This window comes from Quercus lobata, chromosome 1 (assembly GCF_001633185.2).
Source record: "Quercus lobata isolate SW786 chromosome 1, ValleyOak3.0 Primary Assembly, whole genome shotgun sequence".
In the NCBI taxonomy this organism is placed as follows: domain Eukaryota; kingdom Viridiplantae; phylum Streptophyta; class Magnoliopsida; order Fagales; family Fagaceae; genus Quercus; species Quercus lobata.
Genome location: NC_044904.1, coordinates 2,922,378 through 2,943,663, shown reverse-complemented (window position 1 = coordinate 2,943,663; position 21,286 = coordinate 2,922,378). Strand labels below are relative to the sequence as shown.

General features: G+C 31.5%; 1 protein-coding gene across 1 annotated transcript; it reads right to left on the bottom strand.

Annotated features, from left to right (window-relative positions):
* Positions 1 to 10,243: 10,243 nt before the first annotated feature.
* On the bottom strand, positions 10,244 to 19,343 carry LOC115993635 (protein DETOXIFICATION 12-like). The gene is made up of 8 exons (XM_031117585.1): positions 19,086 to 19,343; positions 12,589 to 13,133; positions 12,402 to 12,488; positions 12,199 to 12,255; positions 11,364 to 11,602; positions 11,071 to 11,276; positions 10,468 to 10,542; positions 10,244 to 10,351 (listed from the first exon to the last, which is right to left on the bottom strand). The coding sequence occupies exons 1-8, from the start codon at positions 19,341 to 19,343 to the stop codon at positions 10,244 to 10,246; spliced, it is 1,575 nt and encodes a 524-aa protein (XP_030973445.1).
* Positions 19,344 to 21,286: the final 1,943 nt, after the last annotated feature.

The following is a 21,286-nucleotide window of genomic DNA, read 5'->3' as shown; positions in this document are numbered from 1 at the left end:
TACCACGTAAGAATCATTTTGTCAGCCATCAAATATATGACATACCCAAGAAACTTTGTAATTAAATAGTGTTGAGTAAACATGGTTTTACAAAAACGATGAATTTAAATTGACATAATAAGAATAAAAAAAGAAGTAAAAAAAAAAGACAAATCTTCGTGTAAATTTTGGTGCGGTTGAATATTACTCTTATACTTGTAGACTCCATATTATGGTTTGTTGATCTATTCATATATATATAGATGAGTAAGAATCTAACTATTATTTGAATGATTATTGTGACTTCTTGATATTAAGTAATGGAAAAAATAATTAAAACCGAAACTTTTTTTTTTCTAATATAATGGAGGAGACAATTATTATTATTATTATTTTATATATATATATATATTTTTTTTGAGAAGAAGAGGAGGAGACAATTGATTGTAATTTAAAGTAATTAAAACAATATAGAACATACTTACGTGGTCATAAGATTGTATTACCTAGGCAAAAAAAGAGTCATTCTTATAGTATTTGATGACTTCTATATTTAGTGAACTGTTTTCAGATAGGACTTTGATTATTATTATTATTATTATTAGTAGTAGTAGTAGATTGTTTATTCTATTTTGGCAAAGATGATGTGAATAATGAAAATAAAGATTATTTGTAATATAAGTATATTGTATGTCTTGTCATTTTTTGGTGCAATTGATGTATGTCAATATGAAGTATACGTTATGCAAATCTTTGTTCTTTATTTGAACTTCTGAAATCCTAGTGCTAAAGGGGGAAAAACCTACAATTGTTAGAACATGTTAATGGAGAAGAGGATAATATATCAAAATTATTGCTGCCTAATATTCTTTTTACTATCTTTATTTGTACGATAAATCCAATGAAACACACCTTAAGAATTTTACATAGTGTTGAAAACCTATTTATGAATGAATTTTACTAACATAATAGCATCTTCAACATTCGTTCATCCTATTTGTAGATTTTTGAACTTGATGTAATGGTCCCGGGTTTGGATTTGGGGGATTTATTTTGTATATATTTGAACTTGTGGCAAATCTTGTTGTAAAGTAAGAATTTTTTTTTTTAATGTATTTGGGTTATATATATAGGATTAATGTATGGGTTTGTGATTTTTATGTATTATTTCTTGTGATTTCTGTATTTGAGTTTGTGATTTTTGTATTTGGGTTTGTGATTTTGAAAGGGAAAATGAGAAATCTAAGAGTAAATTATTGTAGATTTATGTAAAATTTGAAATCTAAAATTATTGTAGAAATCTAAAATAATTATTGTAAAATAAGTTAGTGTAGAAATCTATATCCAATGCATTTGCCATCTAGCCAAAAAAAAAAAAAAGGGTTATAGCCGCATTTTTAAGATGTGGCTGTAGTTGTCCCTTATAGCCGCGTTTTATAAATGTGGCTAAAGTATGTCCTATAGCCGTGTTTTTAGAAACACGGCCATTGGCCTTGGCCTATAGTTGCATTTTTAAAAACGCGGCTATAGACCCCTCAGACTTATAGTTACAGGTTTTAGGCCACAACTGAAAACATGGCTAAAAAAATGCGGCTATATGCCAAATTGACCTATAGCCATGTTTTCAAGAGCTATAGCCACATTTTAAAAATGCGGCTATAGAATTTTTTTTATTTTTTGTAGTGAAATAGTCCATGGACTTGGAGTTATCATGGAATTGAGGTAGTAAGTTTTCTACTCAATGCTACAATAGGATATTAGTGGTATAAGTTTTTTTTTTTTTTTTTTTTTGAGAAAGTTGTGGTCTAAGTTTTATTGTAAAAACTTCAATTCTTTCATAGTGGATTTGTTTTACCATGAAGATAGCTAGGTTAAATCTTCCTCAGGTTTTTTACCGGTTAGGTGTTCCTGGGTTATCATATCATTGTGTTCTTTATATTTTCGCATTATTTACATGATATGATTTTATTGTGTTAACCTAGAACTGAATAATTTATTTAAGTAATCACTTTGGTAAATAACTAGGTTAAACAACTTACGTTAAGTGGTCTAAAAACGTACAAAGTTCTTTGAAATAAATAAGTTTAAGTTCTGTTGATCTCAATAACTAGGTAAACAAATTTAATGTTACTTCTTTTTTAGAAAATTAATCTATAATCGTCCATCATTTTTTATAGTGTATTACTGCCATTTGTTAGTGAGAAAATAATTTTTATATTTTATTTATATTCCAACCAAATGGTTTTTCTCTGCAAGTATTCATAATTGTCATCCGAATCACAGGTAAAGCAATGTTATGGAATTGTAGCAGCATATTCTTAGTCACATTCCTCCATATGTTGAAATGTCCCAGTTTGAAGAATTAAAAATAAGTTGTTGGGGGATTCCAAAAAACAAAAACAAAAAAGTTTTTGGGAGGAGTAAAAATAAGATATCATTTTTTTAATTCCCCTCAAATCATTTCCCATCTTCTTTTAAATATCCAAACATCATGAATTAAACTATCACCCCTTCCCATCTACTGCAGTCTTCTCCCCGTACTGTTGGTGTGGGTCACAACTCACAATAAAGTAACACCGCAAAAGAGAAGGCTGTTATTTCTTATAAGTAATTTTTAGATACTTCTCATGTACGATAAATGGTAGTATTTTCTCTTTTCACATTTATGATAAGGTTTATTTATTAAATTTATAGTAAAATCTATCATAAATGTGAGAAGAGAAAGTAAAATTTCACTATATTTCAAAAGTATCTAAGTATTTTCTATTTCTAATTATTGGGATGGGATTTTATCCCATTGATCGCTAATATGGTCCTTATTATGCATATTAAATTCAATTATCTATCGTCATGAAACTCTTTTTTTTTTTCTTTTTTTTACGGAAAAATGGTATTTCCAGTGTGAATTCATCAATCTCACATCAGATGACCGAATTCATATTTTCTCATCAGGAAATTGATACACGTGTCTAAGTCTAACATTATGAAACTGATACAGAATAATGAAACACTGCACACACCAACTTTTTTTTTTTCTTTCCCTGAATTGCTCACACCAACTTATAATGCACTCCTTTCTAAAATTAAAAATTAAAAAAAAAAAAAAAAAAAAACCTTATAATGCACTCACTTCACTTAATATATAACACCTATGCACTACACTTAACACTCTTACTTGACACTAAGACACTCACACGCTAGAAAGATGGTGCTCTGCTACTACAGACGTGGGAACTCCTTGGTCCTTATTTATACTTGCCGGAGGTCGGTTAAGTAACCGACATTGATTGCTTCATTTAATTTTAATCTTTCAAATTTATTATTCACAAGACAAGTAATAAAAGTTTCCTTTTTTTCAAGTCGAGTTTAACATTTTTACAAATTTAAGAAAAAAAATTGAAGAATTTGAATGGAACATGATCCTCCCTATCTGAAGGCGCTTTTATTAAGGGAAGATATTAAATCTAGTCAAACCAACCACATCTTTTACATTGAGATGTTCTAAGGAAATAATCACACATTATCTTTAAAGCAATCACTAGCAACCATTATACCAAATCTAGTCCTTGTCAACCACTTTTACTATTGATTCCCTTTAAGTAAGCAATCACTAGCTCCAATGATCATACCAAATCTAGTCCTTGTCAACTATTACTATTGAATTCCTCTAATCTATATATAAAATAATAGGTGAAGCAGAGAGAAACTCAAATTGCAATTCCAAATTAGAACTCTAATTTTGTGCCATGTGTCTACATCTATATGGCAATCAGTTCATAATTATCATTTCAATTGTTCAATTAGAATCTGAAGTTGAATTTTGCTCCATGGCTAAATGTGTGTGAGCCCATTCTCATTAAAACCACTTCCATGTATCGGATCTAAGTGAATAACTGTGCTAATTAAGTTTTTTTCTTAATTTTGCTATCAAACGTGAAAACCAAAGAGAGGTTATTTTTATACCCAATGAAATCACTGATTTCACAAGAGACAGGGGGAGGGAGAGAGTCGTAAGGCACTGTGAAGGAGAGATTTAAGGACCACCACCATGTTAGACCATCTCCCACCTTCAACCCAGCCTTTTGCTAGACGAAGCAGAACCCAGCGGCTCTGCAAACTGTTGAATTCCTTCTTCGTACTGAGTAGCGACGACGATGACGACAAAGCGACGAATGAAGATTTGAGCCTAAAGATCGTCGAGAAGGCGTTGTTGATGCGCGTCGCCAAGTTGGTTCCTGACGCCACCGTAGACGATGATGGTGACGCCGGTGTTTTGAATGGAACTCAGGGAGCAATTGATGGTGGTGGCAATGGATCTTCTTCGTCTGTATTGGAAGGGGAGGTGGTTGAATCTCCCAGTGGCAGTGGCAGAAAAGTAATTGTTCCTTTCGGGAATAATAAGAAAATTGTTAAGAAGAAGAAGATTAAGAAGATGGAAGTTCAAGACCAATCCGTGAGTTTTTTTATTTTTATTTTTATTTTTTTTAAATATCTTTGGATCTGTTTGTTTCGGCCAATTTTACTTCAACCCTAGTAACTAATAAGTAAGTAATCACATAATCTTTCTGATAATTCTCACTTATACATTTGATTGCATATTTTTATGATTCTTATTTTCATTGTATAGACTTTTTGTATTATAAAATGAGGTGTGATCACATTATATACTTGTAAAAAATATACAATAATAGTCCTCCACTATTTGATTTCTTTGGATTTGGATCTCAATTTCATTCATTTTATGATTAAGATTTAATTTATTTCTAGAATCTAATATTGTGCTCCATTATTTAAAATTTTAAATGTTGCAACAATCTTACATATTTTGATTCATAGTATTTAAACTGATATTCTTTCAAATGGCAAGAAAGAAAACAAAAAGATAAACAAGAAAGGGTTACAAGAAGACTGAAGCCGGTGGCTGCAGAAAGAGAGGTGGCAATAGCAGTGCTAGAGAGGGCAAGTTCACCCAGATGACCCACCATCATCATTGAAATGACCTCCAACATGTACTGTGTTAGAGTCACTGCCACCATAGGGCCAGCCAAAGAGCCCAACATCTTGAGCTCCCTAGTGAAAGTAACCCATGTTAGAGATGGAGTTTCTGATTTTCTTCTCTCTTCTGCTAATAAACTCTCTTCCATGTAGACGTGGCAAAACGGGCGGGTTGGGTCAGGTTCAGGTCGGGTAAATTGGGTCGCGGGTTGAGTTGGGTTGCGAGTCAGGTCAAGTTGACCCGTATTTTTCAAACACAATTTTTTTTTTTTTTGAAATAGATGCAATCTGTCAATTGTTTATGAGTTCCTTAACTGTGATTAGATTCTCATTGGTGATATTGTTACCAATAACCACTAAACACTTGACTTGATACCCAAATTTGGTGCAACTCTTGTTCCAACTTTCTAGAAACTAATCTTGGTATAATCTTCGATCTATTTAAAGTAGGAAGAGAAAATGAAGGTGGCAAGTAAAGAATGACAAACTATAATGGAGTACATAACATATTAAGTAAAGAAGAATAAGTAAATATTTTATAAAAATTACACCTCAATCTCAATCTACTCAACGTTGGTAGACGTGACAAAACAGGCGGGTCAGGTTGGGTTCGGGTTGGGTCAATCGAGTCGCAAGTCAAAACGGGTCACGGGTCAAAACAGCTCATTTTTAAACTGGTCAATCAGATTACGGGTCAAACGGGTCTGACCCATTTTGCCATGTCTACTTCCATGCCTTTCTCTATGATGTTGGATATTTTCATAAAAAATGTTATATTTATTTTAATACTCATTTATGGGTATTAATTATTTCTTAATGTCAGATACGTTGATTGCTAAATTTTGAAATTCAAATATAATTCAAAATTTGAATAACTTTTGTCAATTGTTTTAATTAGGAAATCTCTAAAAATTAATGTGAATTTTAATACCATATATTGCCAATTTTTAGTATAATTTCCTTTATAAACTTTTGCTTTAAAATGTTTCTTTTAATGTATTTAATAGTAACGTTATAGATAGAAAGTATAAGATATTGTACAACTATATATTTATATAATTTACCTTTAATGGGTTACAATATTATATATTACTTTCCATTCTTGGTTGTAATTATTGTGTATAGTCAAAGTTTCAAAGGAAAGTATTATTTGATAGTTAAAAGAAAGCCACGTTAGGGGCTGTAAATTTTTTTTTTTAATGGCATTATGACACTAAAAGACAAACTTTTTTTTTTTTTTGAGAAACTTGATTTGTCTATTAACTTACCTCACCTCAACGTATATACTTTGGTAAAGGTTTTGACCGGTTTATAATATATATATATATATATAATGAAAGCTATTCATCACATATTAATTTCAATAATTTTATGACCATTTAAAGTTTTAAAGTCAACAAATATATATATATATATATATATAGAAAGAAATAAAAGTTTTAAGACACATTTTTTATTATTTTTTTGAATTAGAAAGCTACAGACTTTTTAAAAATAATTTTCTATTGTCTTAAACACTTACCATCTTTGCTTCTTAACTACTCACAAAAATATTCTATTTTTTACAAAATTTTCTGGGAAAAGAAAGTACGAGAGCTTATATCTTACGAGCAGTGTAGGCTTGCAAGGATAATCAATAAAGGTGGCTGGGCTATTGTATCCTAAGGGTAACATGCAGAAAATATTTGTCTAACTACATCGGATATACCGTAAACGGCACGATTTGTCTCAAGACAGTGACTTGGTCCACGCCTCATCTCTGCCACCTCTTTTTGGTAAAATCAAATTATGTAATTTCTAAGAAAAATTCAAGTATTATCTCTCCTTTATTTCCAACAGTCTAATAAAACTCACTCTCAGCCACCTCACTCGCTCAAACGTGGAACAGAAGAGAGATATATAGAAGAGTTTTGGACTTTGGGTATTTCATTTCATGGGTTATATATGCCATAGAATTTTTTTTTTTTTTTTTTTTTTGAGTGTGTAAGAGACAACAACAACGAAACTGTAACATTTGTGTAGAATGAACACGTTGCAAAGTTCGCAGTAGGTTTGAATTTCTATATTTTAAATTGATTGTATAAAAAATTAACTTAATTTATTTTAAAAATAATGTATAAAGTGTTGAAAATAAATATTTCAGGGCATTCATCAATATTACAGATGAAATTTTATCTGGGAGGCCATAGGTATTGTAGTGCGGTGATCATAATTCTATTAAATACAATCTGATAATTTTTTTGACATCGAAGCTGATAATTTTAATTCTTTTTTTTTTTTTTGAAAAATATTCGCCTACCTAATTTTATCTTTTTGTATAATATGAAGGGATGACTGCATCTTTTTATGACCTACAGTTCCATAATTGGAAATTGCTCTTTTCTCTACGTAGCTCAACGTGGACTGATCAGTTTGACTGTTCACTTCAAATAGGGATCAAGAACTTTGACTACTGTCCCAAAAAAAATAAAAATAAAATAAAAATTATTGATCAATCCGTAGAAGGGTGCAATTTAAATTTTAGTTTTTTTTTTTTAGAAGATAATCTCAAAGTTCTAGATAATCACGTAATTCTTAATCAAACCATTTAAGTTTAAGATATTATGATGTAGAGGTGATGATGATAATTATCTTCTGGATGATAATTCCTCAACCATATGATGGTACACTTTTTTTTAAAATTTTTTTTTTTATCAATATCAAATACAATTATTACAGAAGCTTCATTTCCATATAATGTGAAAATTGCTTTTACCTCAATTTAAGCAATATTTCTCCCATACAGATGCAACATGAAATCAGCTCTTTGAAAATTCTTTGCATATATACATACTGACGTTAATTCATTTTTTAATCAAATTCTTGGATCAAACAACCTCTCCCTTGCCTTACTTGCCTGCATATGAAGATCCCTTTAATTATTTATAATTTAAGTTAGAATATGACTAAAATTATAAAAAAATCCCAAGTATCGCATATCCTAATATCCCTACTATGTGAGAGAGAGAGAGGTGCTATATGTGTTACCTTTTTTTCTTTTTTCTTTTTTCCTTTTTAATAATGCTGCCATGTTACTTGGGTCCTAATTAAGGTGACATGATCCATATATAGAATCAAGTCACCATAACTTAGGTGGCTAAATATAATTTCTTAAGAGCAAAAACTAAATAATTCCTCAATGAGCATCCTTATTATACTAATCTATATTATATATTAAAGCGAAAACTTAATCAATAATTCAAATTAAATTTTAGTCGCACTCAAACTGTGTGTAATGTGTCCTTTTAATTGTCTTTAGATTTTAAATCCATTTCAACTATGTGCTAAGTGTTTTTCTAATTGTACTCTATTTTTGTGTTAAGTATGTATACATGTAAATTAGCTTATAATTCCTATATATGCATGGTGTAGAACACACACACACACACATAGCAGATTTAGAGACCTATACACTTGTGAGAAGCTATTGCATTCTTGTGCATCTTAGAGTTTTATAACTAAGTGCTTCCAAATTTTCAACATGCTTTAAAGTGAAAAACTTTGCATTCAACAACAATCAATAAGTTGCTGAGAAGTCAAACATGTACTGGGATCCATGCATACATGAAAAAATCTCTACAAGATCAAGTCCAATTGGGGATTGAAGTAAAGGTTCAACTGTAAGTTAGTATTTTGGGATAGTCCAGGGTAGTGGTAAGATTTCTTATATTTGTAACCTCTTGATTCTTGATTAGTGGATTCTTGGGAGTGGTGAGCTGAAATTCACTTGGTGAAGTTTTTGCCTTGTAAGAGGTTTTCTCCATTCGTCAACAAATTATCGTATCAATTTAATTTCCACTACAATTTAGTTTAATTGGTGATTTATTTGTGTCTCCATAATTTGCATGTAATCTGATACAATTAATCAACTTGGTTAATTGAATTAATTAACCGAGATCAATCTATAACCCAACAAGTGGTATCAAAGCGAGCACATTCTAATTAGGTTTTAATCTTTACTTTGTGATCCATTGGTCCTTGCTCTCATGGATCCTGGACAATCATTGATTATTCCTCCTTTTTTTATGGTACTAACTATGTATACTAAAAAGTACGCATAAGAGTGTTTTTGCAGTCCCTAAATAAAAAAGTCTGGCTAGCTATTAAAGTGGGATGGACCAAACTTGTAGAGCCGCCTACGTCATGGGATGATGATAAGATCAAGGCGGCTAACTTCAATAGTAGAGCTTTGAATGCCTTATTCAATGCTGTGATGAATGAAGATTTCGTCCATTGAAAGTGCTAAGAAAGCATGGACCATTCTTCAAAACACCTATGAAGTTTTAAAAATATTACAAACCTATGGGTAGAATTCACCCTTTGAAAATCGGCTTGCAATGGGAGGGTGTCTAAGAGTTTATAAACACATGGTTAAGTTTATACTTAATTCATGTGGGAGACACTAGGATCATAACATATCACCACACTTTGCAGTTGTTGTGCATGACTGCTCATTCTAGTGACACTGGTCTGATGATAGTCTTTTCTCTTTTGGTGGCTCCACTCACCAATTAGTAATTTTAATTTAGCCTCTAGGTTGCTCCTTCTGGGATCCAACCACAAAACCGCAACTCATTTGATCTCATACTCAATGAGCTACGTCCAATCATTCGACATGGTGGTTGGCTCTAATACTAAACATTACAAAAGCATGGTTAGAACTCCCCCTCTAAAACCAGCTTGCAAGGGGAAGGTGCCCAAGAACTTATAAACACATGGTTAAGCTTTATTTCATTGGTAAGTGTTTTAAATATCATCTTTTCTTCATTTCTCATGAATTTCATGCATTTAGACCTAAGTTTTTGAATTTCTTTGGGAATTTTGGGGTTTTTGTTTTTGTGATAAAATTATGGGTTTGGGTGTTGTGATTTTGCTATCACATGGCCATGTATTGCATTCTATTGTACATTAGTTTTCATGCAATTTCTAGGTTGTGTGCTTGAGTAACTTGTGAGTGCGGTAGTTTGGATTGGATTTTTGCCCATGATGCTTTTAATTTTGCACATCACATGCTCATGCATTCCCATGCATTGCTGTTCCTTTCTATTCTCGTTTCTGAGTGTGTGTGTTGTTTCCTTTTTCCTTAGTTTCCTCACTATGGCACCCAAGAAATCTATCCCATCTAAGATCAACTTGCCTCTTATTCAATAGCTCATAGTTTAGATACATCAACAACGACTAACTCAAATAAAGGGATAACAACATTTGAGGCATCAACAACGACTATCACTTAATTCAAATACGAAACATTTGAGGCATTTATCTTCAGCTGCTGTATCTTCGGCCACCTAGAAATTAACTTCAGTTGCATCACTTGTTCCCTTAGCTTCCACTTGTACTGCAGACATAGCACTAACACTTTTAACACAGCTGGATTTTCCTTCTCAATAAGGTAACTTCCTGGCCAACATTATTTATACGGGTGGTGCTGACATCAAAGAAAATTTAGCTCACCTTGGTTCTCTGCTCATTCACATCATTATCTATTGGAAGTTTCCTTTTAAATACCCTCTCCCTTGCCATGCTTGCCTGAAATATCAAGAAAGTCCAAAAGAAATTACCCCTTTAAAAAAGGAACACAACGAGTAAAATTCATGAAAAATATTAAGGGAAAAACTTAAGTACAATTTCTCAAAGTACAATTTCTTAAATACAGTGCATTAGATTTTCCAACTAAATTTAAGCATATGGTTGCATTGACCAACAAAAGACAAATACCGTTATTTTTTCCGAGTATAATTATATTCAGTGCAACTATGTGTTTAAATTTCTTTCTCAAAAAAATAATGTGTTTAAATTTAAATGGAAAATCTAACGTACTCCTTAATAACATTTATTTGGGCAGGTTCTCTGGTATCAGTTGCCAAGTGGATAGATGAAAATCCAAAGAAATGGAAGAAAGGGAACAAACGTGGGAATTTGATAAGCATTTAGGATCACAATGGTTATCGAAAAATCCTTCCTCCTAGTGTCTTGGCAACCAAGCGAAGGAAAAGGGAACTCCAAGCTAGACTAGGAATAAAAGGATCAAGAGATAGAATTGGAGGATAGACTGGCCTGTTTCTCCCAATTTGTACAACTTGTTATAATAGAGAGCATAAGTGTCTGAACAAAAGAACCAGCTTGTATTCCAATCCAAAGGCCCCTTCCTCTTAACTTTGCCAAGAAACCCAATACTGTAGCAACTGGAATTCCACAAAGATAGAATGCCCCCAAGTTGACATAAGCCCCTATATGCTGCCGCCCAGATCCTCTAGCAATACCTGAGTTAACAATAACTAGATTGAACTATGCAAAAACTGATATTATGAATAGAAAGTACTCATTGGCAAAAAAGAGAAATTTTCAACCTGAAAGGACCCCTTGTAAGCTGTCCAATAAAACAGATAAAGAAATCTGAGGAGCCATGGTTGTGACATAATCCACAACTTCCTTCTCATTGCTAAAAGCATAACCAAAAACTCGCCGGCTTGCTATAAGGATTGTGCTTACTAAACTGCTCTCCATAAGTGCAAGAAACAACACAGCAAAGATAACTACACGAACAACTTGTGGGCTCCCAGCTCCTAACTCATTTGAAACTCTAGTACTAAACCAAAAAGAAAGAGAAAACATTCTTAGAGATATGAAATTTTAACAGATCAAAATTCCTAATTTATAACTTATTGTGGTTTTCTTTGTGTGAATAAAAAGTCTAATCCTTGTAAAAAATAATTAATGTATTTCTTGTCAAATAAGTAATTGATATTTTTTGTCCATTAAAAAATAAGATGTGAATGATTATAGATAGACAACACATTAAATGATTTGTTGGTCTTGGCCCAAGGATCCTCTTGTATGGGAAAAGGAGAAGTTTCTTAGAATAAGAATAGTTTGATAGTTTTCTTGGGGTTGAAAGGAATTCCATTTGTGAGAGCTATGTAAGAGAGATTGATAGTTGTATTTCTTATTAACTATAGTGGATTTGATCTCTCTCCATGGAGTTAGGCTATTTGTTGAACTACATAAATTCTAGTGTTCTCTGTGTGTGCCAATTGATTTATATGTTTTTATTGATATTTGTTCACATTCTTAATGTTATTACACAAGAAGTATCATATCTCCTGCATTTACCACGATAAACGGCAGTAATATTAGCTATGAATATCTTTATATGTATGTTTAAATATATTTGATTGAGCAAACCTTGCAGCAGAACCAAATCCATAAGGTATTGTATAGAGTGTAGTGCTGGTACTGAGACTGTCAAGAAAAGTTAACAATAAATTAAATATTCAGATTCTTTGGAGGAATGGATCTCATTAGTGCATATAGATCAAAGAAAAATTCTGATTAATTTGTAGAAGATCCATAGTGTTCTTGATATGAAATGCTACAAGAAAACTTACCATACAGAAAGAACTGAAGTTTCAAGTTCTGGCTTGGGTAAAAGCCCAGACAATAGTACAAGAAGCTCAAAAGACCACCACTCGAGGCTGCAATCATCAAAATGAATAAAAACATCAAAGAAAAACAATAATAAATATGAACATATACACTCAATTCTTTACAATGGGAGCAAATGAAAGCAATTACCAAACCATTATAGCAGAAGGGATAGCAAAGCGAAAAAACTCCCCAATTCCTTCAAAGAGCTCCATAGAAATTGGAGCATGGGTTTTTGCGCAAGCAGGAGAGTACTTCATGTATAATGCAAGCAAAATCACATTAAACCAATATGAAATACTAAGAGCTAAAGCTGCTCCTAGGTTTTCCATTCCAGACTTGAATACTAAAGCCCAACATAAAGGTATGTGAAAACATAGGGTGGCAAAAGAGCCTATAAGCATTGGCATGACCAGACCCTGTGTCAGAAAGTATCTAATGAGCGGTTGAAGTGTTGCATGAGCAAAGAGTGCAGGAACAAGCATAGTTGTGAATTTTCCAGCTTCATGAGAAATTAGAGGGTCTTGGCCTATAAAACTTAGTAACTTTTCCGTGTTGATCCATATCCAAGATAGAGGAAGACAGACTAGGATCAGAGAAAATATAGCAGTGTAAGTTTGAACACCAATTTTCCGATATTGCTGAGCTCCATAAGCTTGCCCACATAGAGTTTCCAGTGCACTTGCCATTCCTAACTGTTGTCACATATACAACATAGAAAATCCACTTAGTTCTTTAAAATAAATAAGTTCAAGTTCTGTTGATCTGAATAGAAAATCCTTTGTCACATTCCTCCATTTGTTGAAATTGTCCCAATTTGAAGAATTAAAAAGAAGTTGTTGTGGGATTCCCAAAAAAAAAAAAAGGTTTTTGGGGAGGAGTCAAAATAAGATATCATTTTAATTCCCCTCAAATCATTTCCATCTTCTTTTTAAAATCCAAACATGATGAATTAACCATTTCATCCCTTTCTAGTTTCTATCTACTGCTGTCTTCTCCCCTTACTGTTGGGTTAGTGTTAAACAAAAGCATAAAGCTTTTTGTGGGTCACTGGTTCAGGGTAAGGTACCACTGCAAAGGAGAAGGCTGGCATTTATAATTATTAGGAATGGGATTTTATTTCATCGGTCACTAGACTCCTATCGTGCACGTTAAATTCAATCATCGAACGTTATGAAACTTTTTTTTTTCTTAATGGTATAAGGATTTAGGAGATCTTCATTGTGGCCTCATTGATCTCATGTCACATATAAATTCATATTTTCTCCTCATAAAACTAATGTACATGTCTACATCATGAAATTGATACTAAATAATGTAACACTGCAAATTTTCCCACAATAAGTTTGGAAGCATGAAAAACACAATTGTTAAAATGATAAATTGTTATTAGTAGATAAAATAATTAATATCACTGAAGAATTCATATAAAAATCAGTAAAAAATTGTGAATTCAAGTGTAAAGAAACGGTTTTTTTTTTTTTTTTTTTTGTGTGATAATCTTGTAAAGAAACTTGTTCTCTAAGTAACTAACAATACTCACTCCCCCACGTAACTATGAATTACTCACCCATCTCCAACTCTACCCATCGTCCGGTCCACTTTGAAAAGACATCCATTTAATGAAGATAGTAACTAGCCTACAACAATTATTTATGCAAACCAAACCATTTATTGAAGAGGAAGTGGGACTGAAAAGTGTTAGGGTTTTAGACCCCAATTATCTCAGATTTTATCAAATATTAACCAAATAATTAATTAGATTAATTATGCAATAAATCTGAATCAATTAAAGATCAAACAAGCACAAATCACATGAACCCCCAAAATGATGATCTAGGAAAACTTTTGAAATTGTGGTTTCAAAGTAAAAAACCTGGAAGGATTTAACCTAAACAATTCTCAAGGCAAGATTTTACTAATAAAACCGAAGTTTATACAATAGACTTAACCTTAAATCTACTGCTACCAGTAGCGGCTCTAAGAATTTTTTTTAAGGGTAATCATTAAAAAACTTAAATTAAATAGAATTTAATAAAAATAAAACTTGAATATATTGACATAAAAAAATCTCAAATACATAATGTTTTAAAATTTCCTTCTATGAGTTTTTCATATTTGAAATTGTTGTATGATAGCTTCATTATTAATACTATCAGTTACATCTTTTTTAATACACACAATCAAGTAATCATTAAACTACTGTTCTCTCATTCAATTACCAAAATCTTGCCTAAATAAGTAACAATATAAACAAAATGCATCATCTTTTTTTATGATATGTTCCAACTAATATTTTGTATTCTTTAAACTAATCAGGATTAAATCAATGCAATGCTCCACTAATTTCATTTTTAGGGAAATCATGGTTAAGAGGTTGATAAAAATATCTTTGTAAATATGCTCTTTTTATTTATTTATTTATTTTTTTTCCTTATCATTAGGATGAAAAGATAAGACCTTTTCTCATAGCCTAAGATCTGAAAGAAGATTATTCATCGACCAAGAGAAAAGCAAGATCTGAAATCTAGCACGAACCTCGATCAGTTGAGATGTGCATCTCGATCAGTTGAGATAAATGAAACTGATCCATATAAACTGAGGTTAATAAACTTAATTTCTGTCAGTACAGTCCCTATTCTACAAGTTTCCGGTTTTTGTACTACTCCCATTTTCTTTTTTCTTTCGCAAGACAGCTTATAGAACTTTAGGCAAATTGTGGCTGAAAGTTAATTGCCTAGGGAAGCTTATAGAGGAAGTATGAGAAATGTTTTGAAGATATTTCCGGTGTGACCAAGAGAGAAAAAATTCTGAAATGAGAGATAATAATAATAATAATAAGTTTCATTCGAGTTACACTTGGTCAAAAGCAGAGGCAGGTATAGCTTTGACACCCCCCCCCCCCCCCCCCACCACCCAGGAAAAAAAAAAAAAAAAAAAAACACCATTGAAGCCCCTTATAATCTATCTATATATATATATATATATATATAAAACCGAAGCCTCTGTTGGCACCACAATTTTCCACGTCAGCACAATATTTAAAAAATAAAAATAAAAACAATATTTAAAAAATAAAAAATAAAAACAAAAACATTATAACACCTCAAAACCCTAGCAACCTTACCCCTCTTTCAAGTTGCCTCTGCTGGCACCACAATTTTCCACGTCAGCACAATATTTAAAAAATAAAAAATAAAAATAAAAATATTATAACACCTCAAAACCCTAGCAACCTTACCCCTCTCTCAAGTTAAGAAATATAAAACCACAGTTTCTGCAAACTTTCTCTCTCCAAATGTAAAAATTCAACCCCTTTAATTTCTCTTTATATTTTTGAGGCTTATATAGAGTAATAGTGAGTTATGCTGATTTTGTTTTTTTTGTGTGTGTGTGTATAGATGGTTATAATACTTCGGTATTCCAAGAGAAGTTTGTGTTTTCGTTAATTGAAGGCCTTAGAGAGATAAGTGTTGCAATTTGGAACAGCAATACAAAAGACGATTTCATTGGCAGCGGAAAGTAATTACTTTGTCTCATATTTTTGTTTTTTGAATTGATTTTTTGTGCTTTTTAGACCCTTTTGGATCAATTTTGTTAATTGGGTTTTTTTTTTTTTTTTTTTTTTTTTGTGATAGGGTCCAATTGGGGAAGGTTCTTTCAAAGGGTTACGACAACCGCACTTGTTGTCTGTATACTAATTATGGGGGGTAAGTGCTATAAATTACTAACCCTTTTAAGTGTATAATCTGTTTCTAAAATTATCTATAATATTTTGTCCTCCAAAAATTTTATCTCTTTAATTTTAGTATACTGTGTTTCTTAAGCTATAGACAGATTTTCTTTGTTTCTTATTTTCAATAATAAATCATTTTATTGCAATACCGGTAATTATTTGAGAAATCCAATATGTTCATATCTCTATAGAATAGAGAATAGTAGAAGCCAATTTTATTACAACTACTTAAATTGAGTTGACTTAATTCCGTACAATTACAAAGTATAGTATGAAAGATAATGGAATTAATTGTTGTAATTTTTATTTTCTTTCCATGTTTTGAATTTTCATGTTTTTATTGTTGATGAGAAATTAAGGCTCAGTAGCCTCAGTTACACAATATGTGTAAATTCTTCAGAAGACTACTTTAAATAGTAAATCAATGTGTCTCTTACATTTGGGTATTAGTTAGAATTATTTTCAAATGATTGTACCAATAAAAGTGAATGTGTATAAATTTTGTTTAACTATTCCGTGCATCGCACGGGTTAGCGACTAGTAGTATATAAAAATAAGCTAGACTTCTACAAAAATAAGCTGTGCTTCAACAATAGTACTAATTAGCCCCCCTTTAAATTTTAATATAAGTACTCCACTGTTAGTTTCTTATGTAGACCCCTCCCAAATAAAACACACGCTTTTAGCAAAACCTAATAAATGCCTAGTTGCCATGTGTCATTTTTATATTTTATATTAAGAATGCAGAAGTGCAATGTATTTTTTGTGTGTTCAATTTTGATGTGTATTGTGCACAATGCACTGAGGGTTTTATACTCCCAACAAATTTGATTTTTTTTTTTCTCATCATCTCATTCTTTTTCTCTAGCTGATTTTATCTTTTACTTTTGGATTTTGGTGATTGATAAGTTGTGCTAACATTGAATTTCCTTTTAATTTTTTTTCTAGAAGAGAATTTATGTTACAATAGAGATTTATTTATTTATTTATATATTTTAAGATTTGAATAGAAAATCTTATAGAATTGATATTGATGAATTTTATTCTATGAAAGACTAGCGTCAAACATAACTTTTATAGGAGATGCTAAATCCTTTTTTTTTTTTTTTTTGGGTTCATGTTTATAGCAAATTAGTCATTTTTGTACAATGATTTGAGTTTAGAAAGATTATTAAATTTCATTGATCATTTTGTATAGAGAAATATTATATCCACAATATTTTCACAACAAATCCTAAGTGTTAGGCTATTAATGATTGTTAATTCCAATAGTGGGTTCAAATTAGAACTAGTAATAATTTACTATCTAGAATTTATTATACAAATATTGTGAATGTAGTACTTCTTTTTTATATATAACATATGTGTGAGTTATGACTAACTTATGAATACATAATTAGGCCCCCCAAATAAAAAAATCCTGGCTACGCCTCCTGCAGGGATGAAGCCAAAATTTTGAGTTAAGGGGGATGGTTTTACTATTGGCTGTGTGCAACGGTTTCAACCTTTGACTTTGATACTACTTAGCTACTAAGATTTTTTTTTTTTTTTTTTTTGTGGATAAGAACAAAATTAGTTTTGTTTAGAATTTTTTAAAGGGCAAGGTTGTTTATTTTGGATTAAATTGGTTGATTGACCTTAATTTTTTTTAGTTTTACTATTGGTAATTTTTGTTGATGAGGTTTTTTTTTTCTTTTTTTTTGGCTTGTATATTTTGTTTTAGATTTTAGATCTATAAATTTTATTATGGTCACTAAAATAAGGAAAATGTGAGAGTTACAAACTTTTTTATAAATTACTGATGTGATAAGTGATTACTGGAAAGTAAAAAAATAATGTAAGTGGTGGGCCCATATGCGAACCAATAGGAATTTGCTACCAAAACAATTTGTAAAAATGTTGTAAAAGAGTTTGTGAATATAGCATTACTCTTAAAGAGATATGCTATATCTATAATATTTTCACAATAAATCATAAGTGTAAAGTTGTTATTGGTTCTAATTCGAATTCAAAACTTAAATTACTTTTTTATCTATCTGTAACAACTAATAACAACCTATCATTTAAGATTTGTTGTGAAAATATTGTGAACATAGTATTTCTTCCATTATCCATTACAACATTAAATACTTATCTAATTAATAAGTTGTAGATTACCAAAAGTTTAATGGTAATCTACACCATTATCCATTACAATATTAAATACTTATCTAATTAATAGTCTCCTCATCATCTCTCTCCTCATTAAATATATGTTATGTCGCTTCTTCTCTCTCTTTATTAAATCTTTCTTTCCTTTTTCTTTGCAATTTCTCCTACTCTCTCCTACCTTCTACACATTTATTATTAATCAACTTTTTTCTCCATGAATAACACTTTCCTTATACCTATATAGTATTAAATGAGGAGAGAGAAAATAATTATCTTAAATTAAGTTAAATGATATGTAGTTGACTTTTTATCATTGAATCTCTTGTAAATCTACTGCATGTAAAAGGTGTAACTTCACAAGAGTTACACTGGTGTAATTTAAACTCATCTCTTTTTTTCAAGTTGAGTTTAACACTTTTACACATTTCCAATAATTACTCTATCATACAATTGATTGCATATTTTTATGATTCTTATTATATATTATAGAATTAAGCCTTTTTTGTATTATATAAAATGAGGCGTGATCACACTCTATACTTTTAAAAATATACAATAATTTCCCTCCATTATTTGATTTCTCTCGATCTCAATTTCATCTATTTTTACGATTAAGATTTTATTTCCAAAATTTAGTAGTGTGGTCCATTATTTAAAATTTTAAATGTTGTAAGTTGTAACAAGTTGATTGATAAGAAAAAATCTGATATCCTTTCAAATGACAACAAAGAAAACAAAAAAATAAATAACAAAGGCTTACAAGAAGACTGAAGCCGGTGACTCCACAAAGAGAGATGGCTATAGCAGTGCTAGAGAGAGCAAGTTCACCCAGATGACCCACCATCAGATGACCCACCATCATTATTGAAATGACCTGCAACATGTACTGTGATAGAGTCACCGCTACCATAGGACCAGCCAAGAGTCCCAACCTCTTGAGCTCACCACTGAAAGTAACCCATGTTAGAGATGGAGTTTCTGATTTTCTTTTCTCTTCTGCTAATAAACTCTCTTCCATGCCTTTCTCTGTGTCTTTGTTAAAATTCATTCTCAGCCACCTCACTCGCTCAAATGTTGAACAGGATAGGATAGACTATAGAGATGCGTTTTGGAGTTTTGGTATTTTATTTCATGGGCTAGGCCTATATATGCCTTAGATTTTTTTTTTTTTTTTTTTTTGAGTGTGTAAAGAGAAAAGGCGACAACGAAATTGTAACATTTGTGTAGAATGAATGAACCACGTTGCAAAAGTTTGCATGAGGTTTGAATTCCTGTTTACTTTTTTATGAATTTTGAATATGATATTCTGTTTTTTAAAATGAGTATATTAAGGCAATTAATTTTATTATAAAATAATTAATTTTCCTAACAACTTTTTATATTTCCCATAAATTTAGTATTAAAACTTCTCTCACTTGATTTATTAACAATTATGTTAAGGGTGCCGGATAACATAACCTTGTTTTTAAAATATATAGAGGCTGTTTGGATTCCACTGAATCCGGCGTCTGCGTTTTACAAGTTTCACGTTCTCCTTTTCTTTTTCTTTTTTTTTTCCTCATTTGTTGACTTTGGGTGGCAGAATTTACTGTTATGAACAGTGTATACACTGTTCATGCACTGTGCATATACTGTTTACGTATTAAAAAATATTAAAAATGGGTCACATGGTACTATTTACACATTTAAAAATTATTTTGCTACAGTATTTTCAGTTTTCAGTTTTCAGTTTCAGCAACAATAAGTTCAATTCAAACAGACCCATAATGTATAAAGTGTTAAAACAAAAAAATCGACTGAGAAAAAATGCAGGGCATTCATCAACATTAAAGATGAAATTTTATCTGGGAGGCCGTAGGTATTGTAGTTCGGTGATTGTAATTCCATCAAAAGACAATCTGATAATTTTACTTTTTTTTGGGAAATTGCTCTTTTCTCTAATCTCTACGTTTAAATGGTTATTGGAGACATGGACTGATCAGTTTGAGTCTTTTGACTGTTCACTTCAAATAAGGATCAAGTACTTTGAATACTATCCAAAAAAAAAAAAAATAGTCCGAAATAAAGTTTTGGTAAAAATGTAAAACTCACCTTCTAAGTTTCATCACTTTTCATTTCAGTCCTCTAAGTTTGAGTTTTGTCATTTCAGTCTTTTAAGTTTCATTTATTCTCAATTAAGTCCTCCCTTAACAATCTGTTAAATGTTGCCATTATCTAAATTAAAAACGCCTATTTTAAGAAAACGTTAATTTCAAAAAAAAAAAAAAAAAAACCCAAAAATTATACTAAGAAACGACGAACATCATTGAAGAACAAAATTGAATCCCTATCCCATACCCCAGCCCAATACCGAGAGATTGAGAAAGAGAACAGGAGATACCACAAAATCTCACCGGAATTGAAAATCATGAAACCCATTTTCCAAAATATAATTAGTTGCTTTTAAAGAGCTGAACTAAACACCCCAAAATTGGGTTTTGAAAACAAAAGGCAAAGCAGTTCCAAATAACAAAGTGGGGAAAGAAAGAATAGTAAACCGTTACCGGATCTCTTGATCCTCATGCTCCCACTCCTTGCCGCCGGCGCGTCGATTTCCAAGGCCCAGGCCAACGTTGTGGGCACGAAGCTGTGGTGTGTGGCGAAGAACAACTCAGAGGACGTAGCGTTGCAGATGGCACTGGACTAGGCCTGTGGGCCCTGCGCCACCAACTGCAGCCCAATACAGCAAGGCGGGCCCTGCTACAATGCGAGCAACATAGTGGTTACGACGTCGTATGCATTCAACGACTATTCTTTGGACCCCAGTCAGTCCCAAAAACTCTCCTTCCTTTTATTTTCTTTTCTTTTTTCTAATTGGGAATTTGAATGTTTGGAAGGTTATTAGATCCGATTTTTGTAAAACCTTTGTCTTTTTTTCTTTTTCTTTGTCCTGTTAACACCCAAAGATCTGGCAGCCTAGAA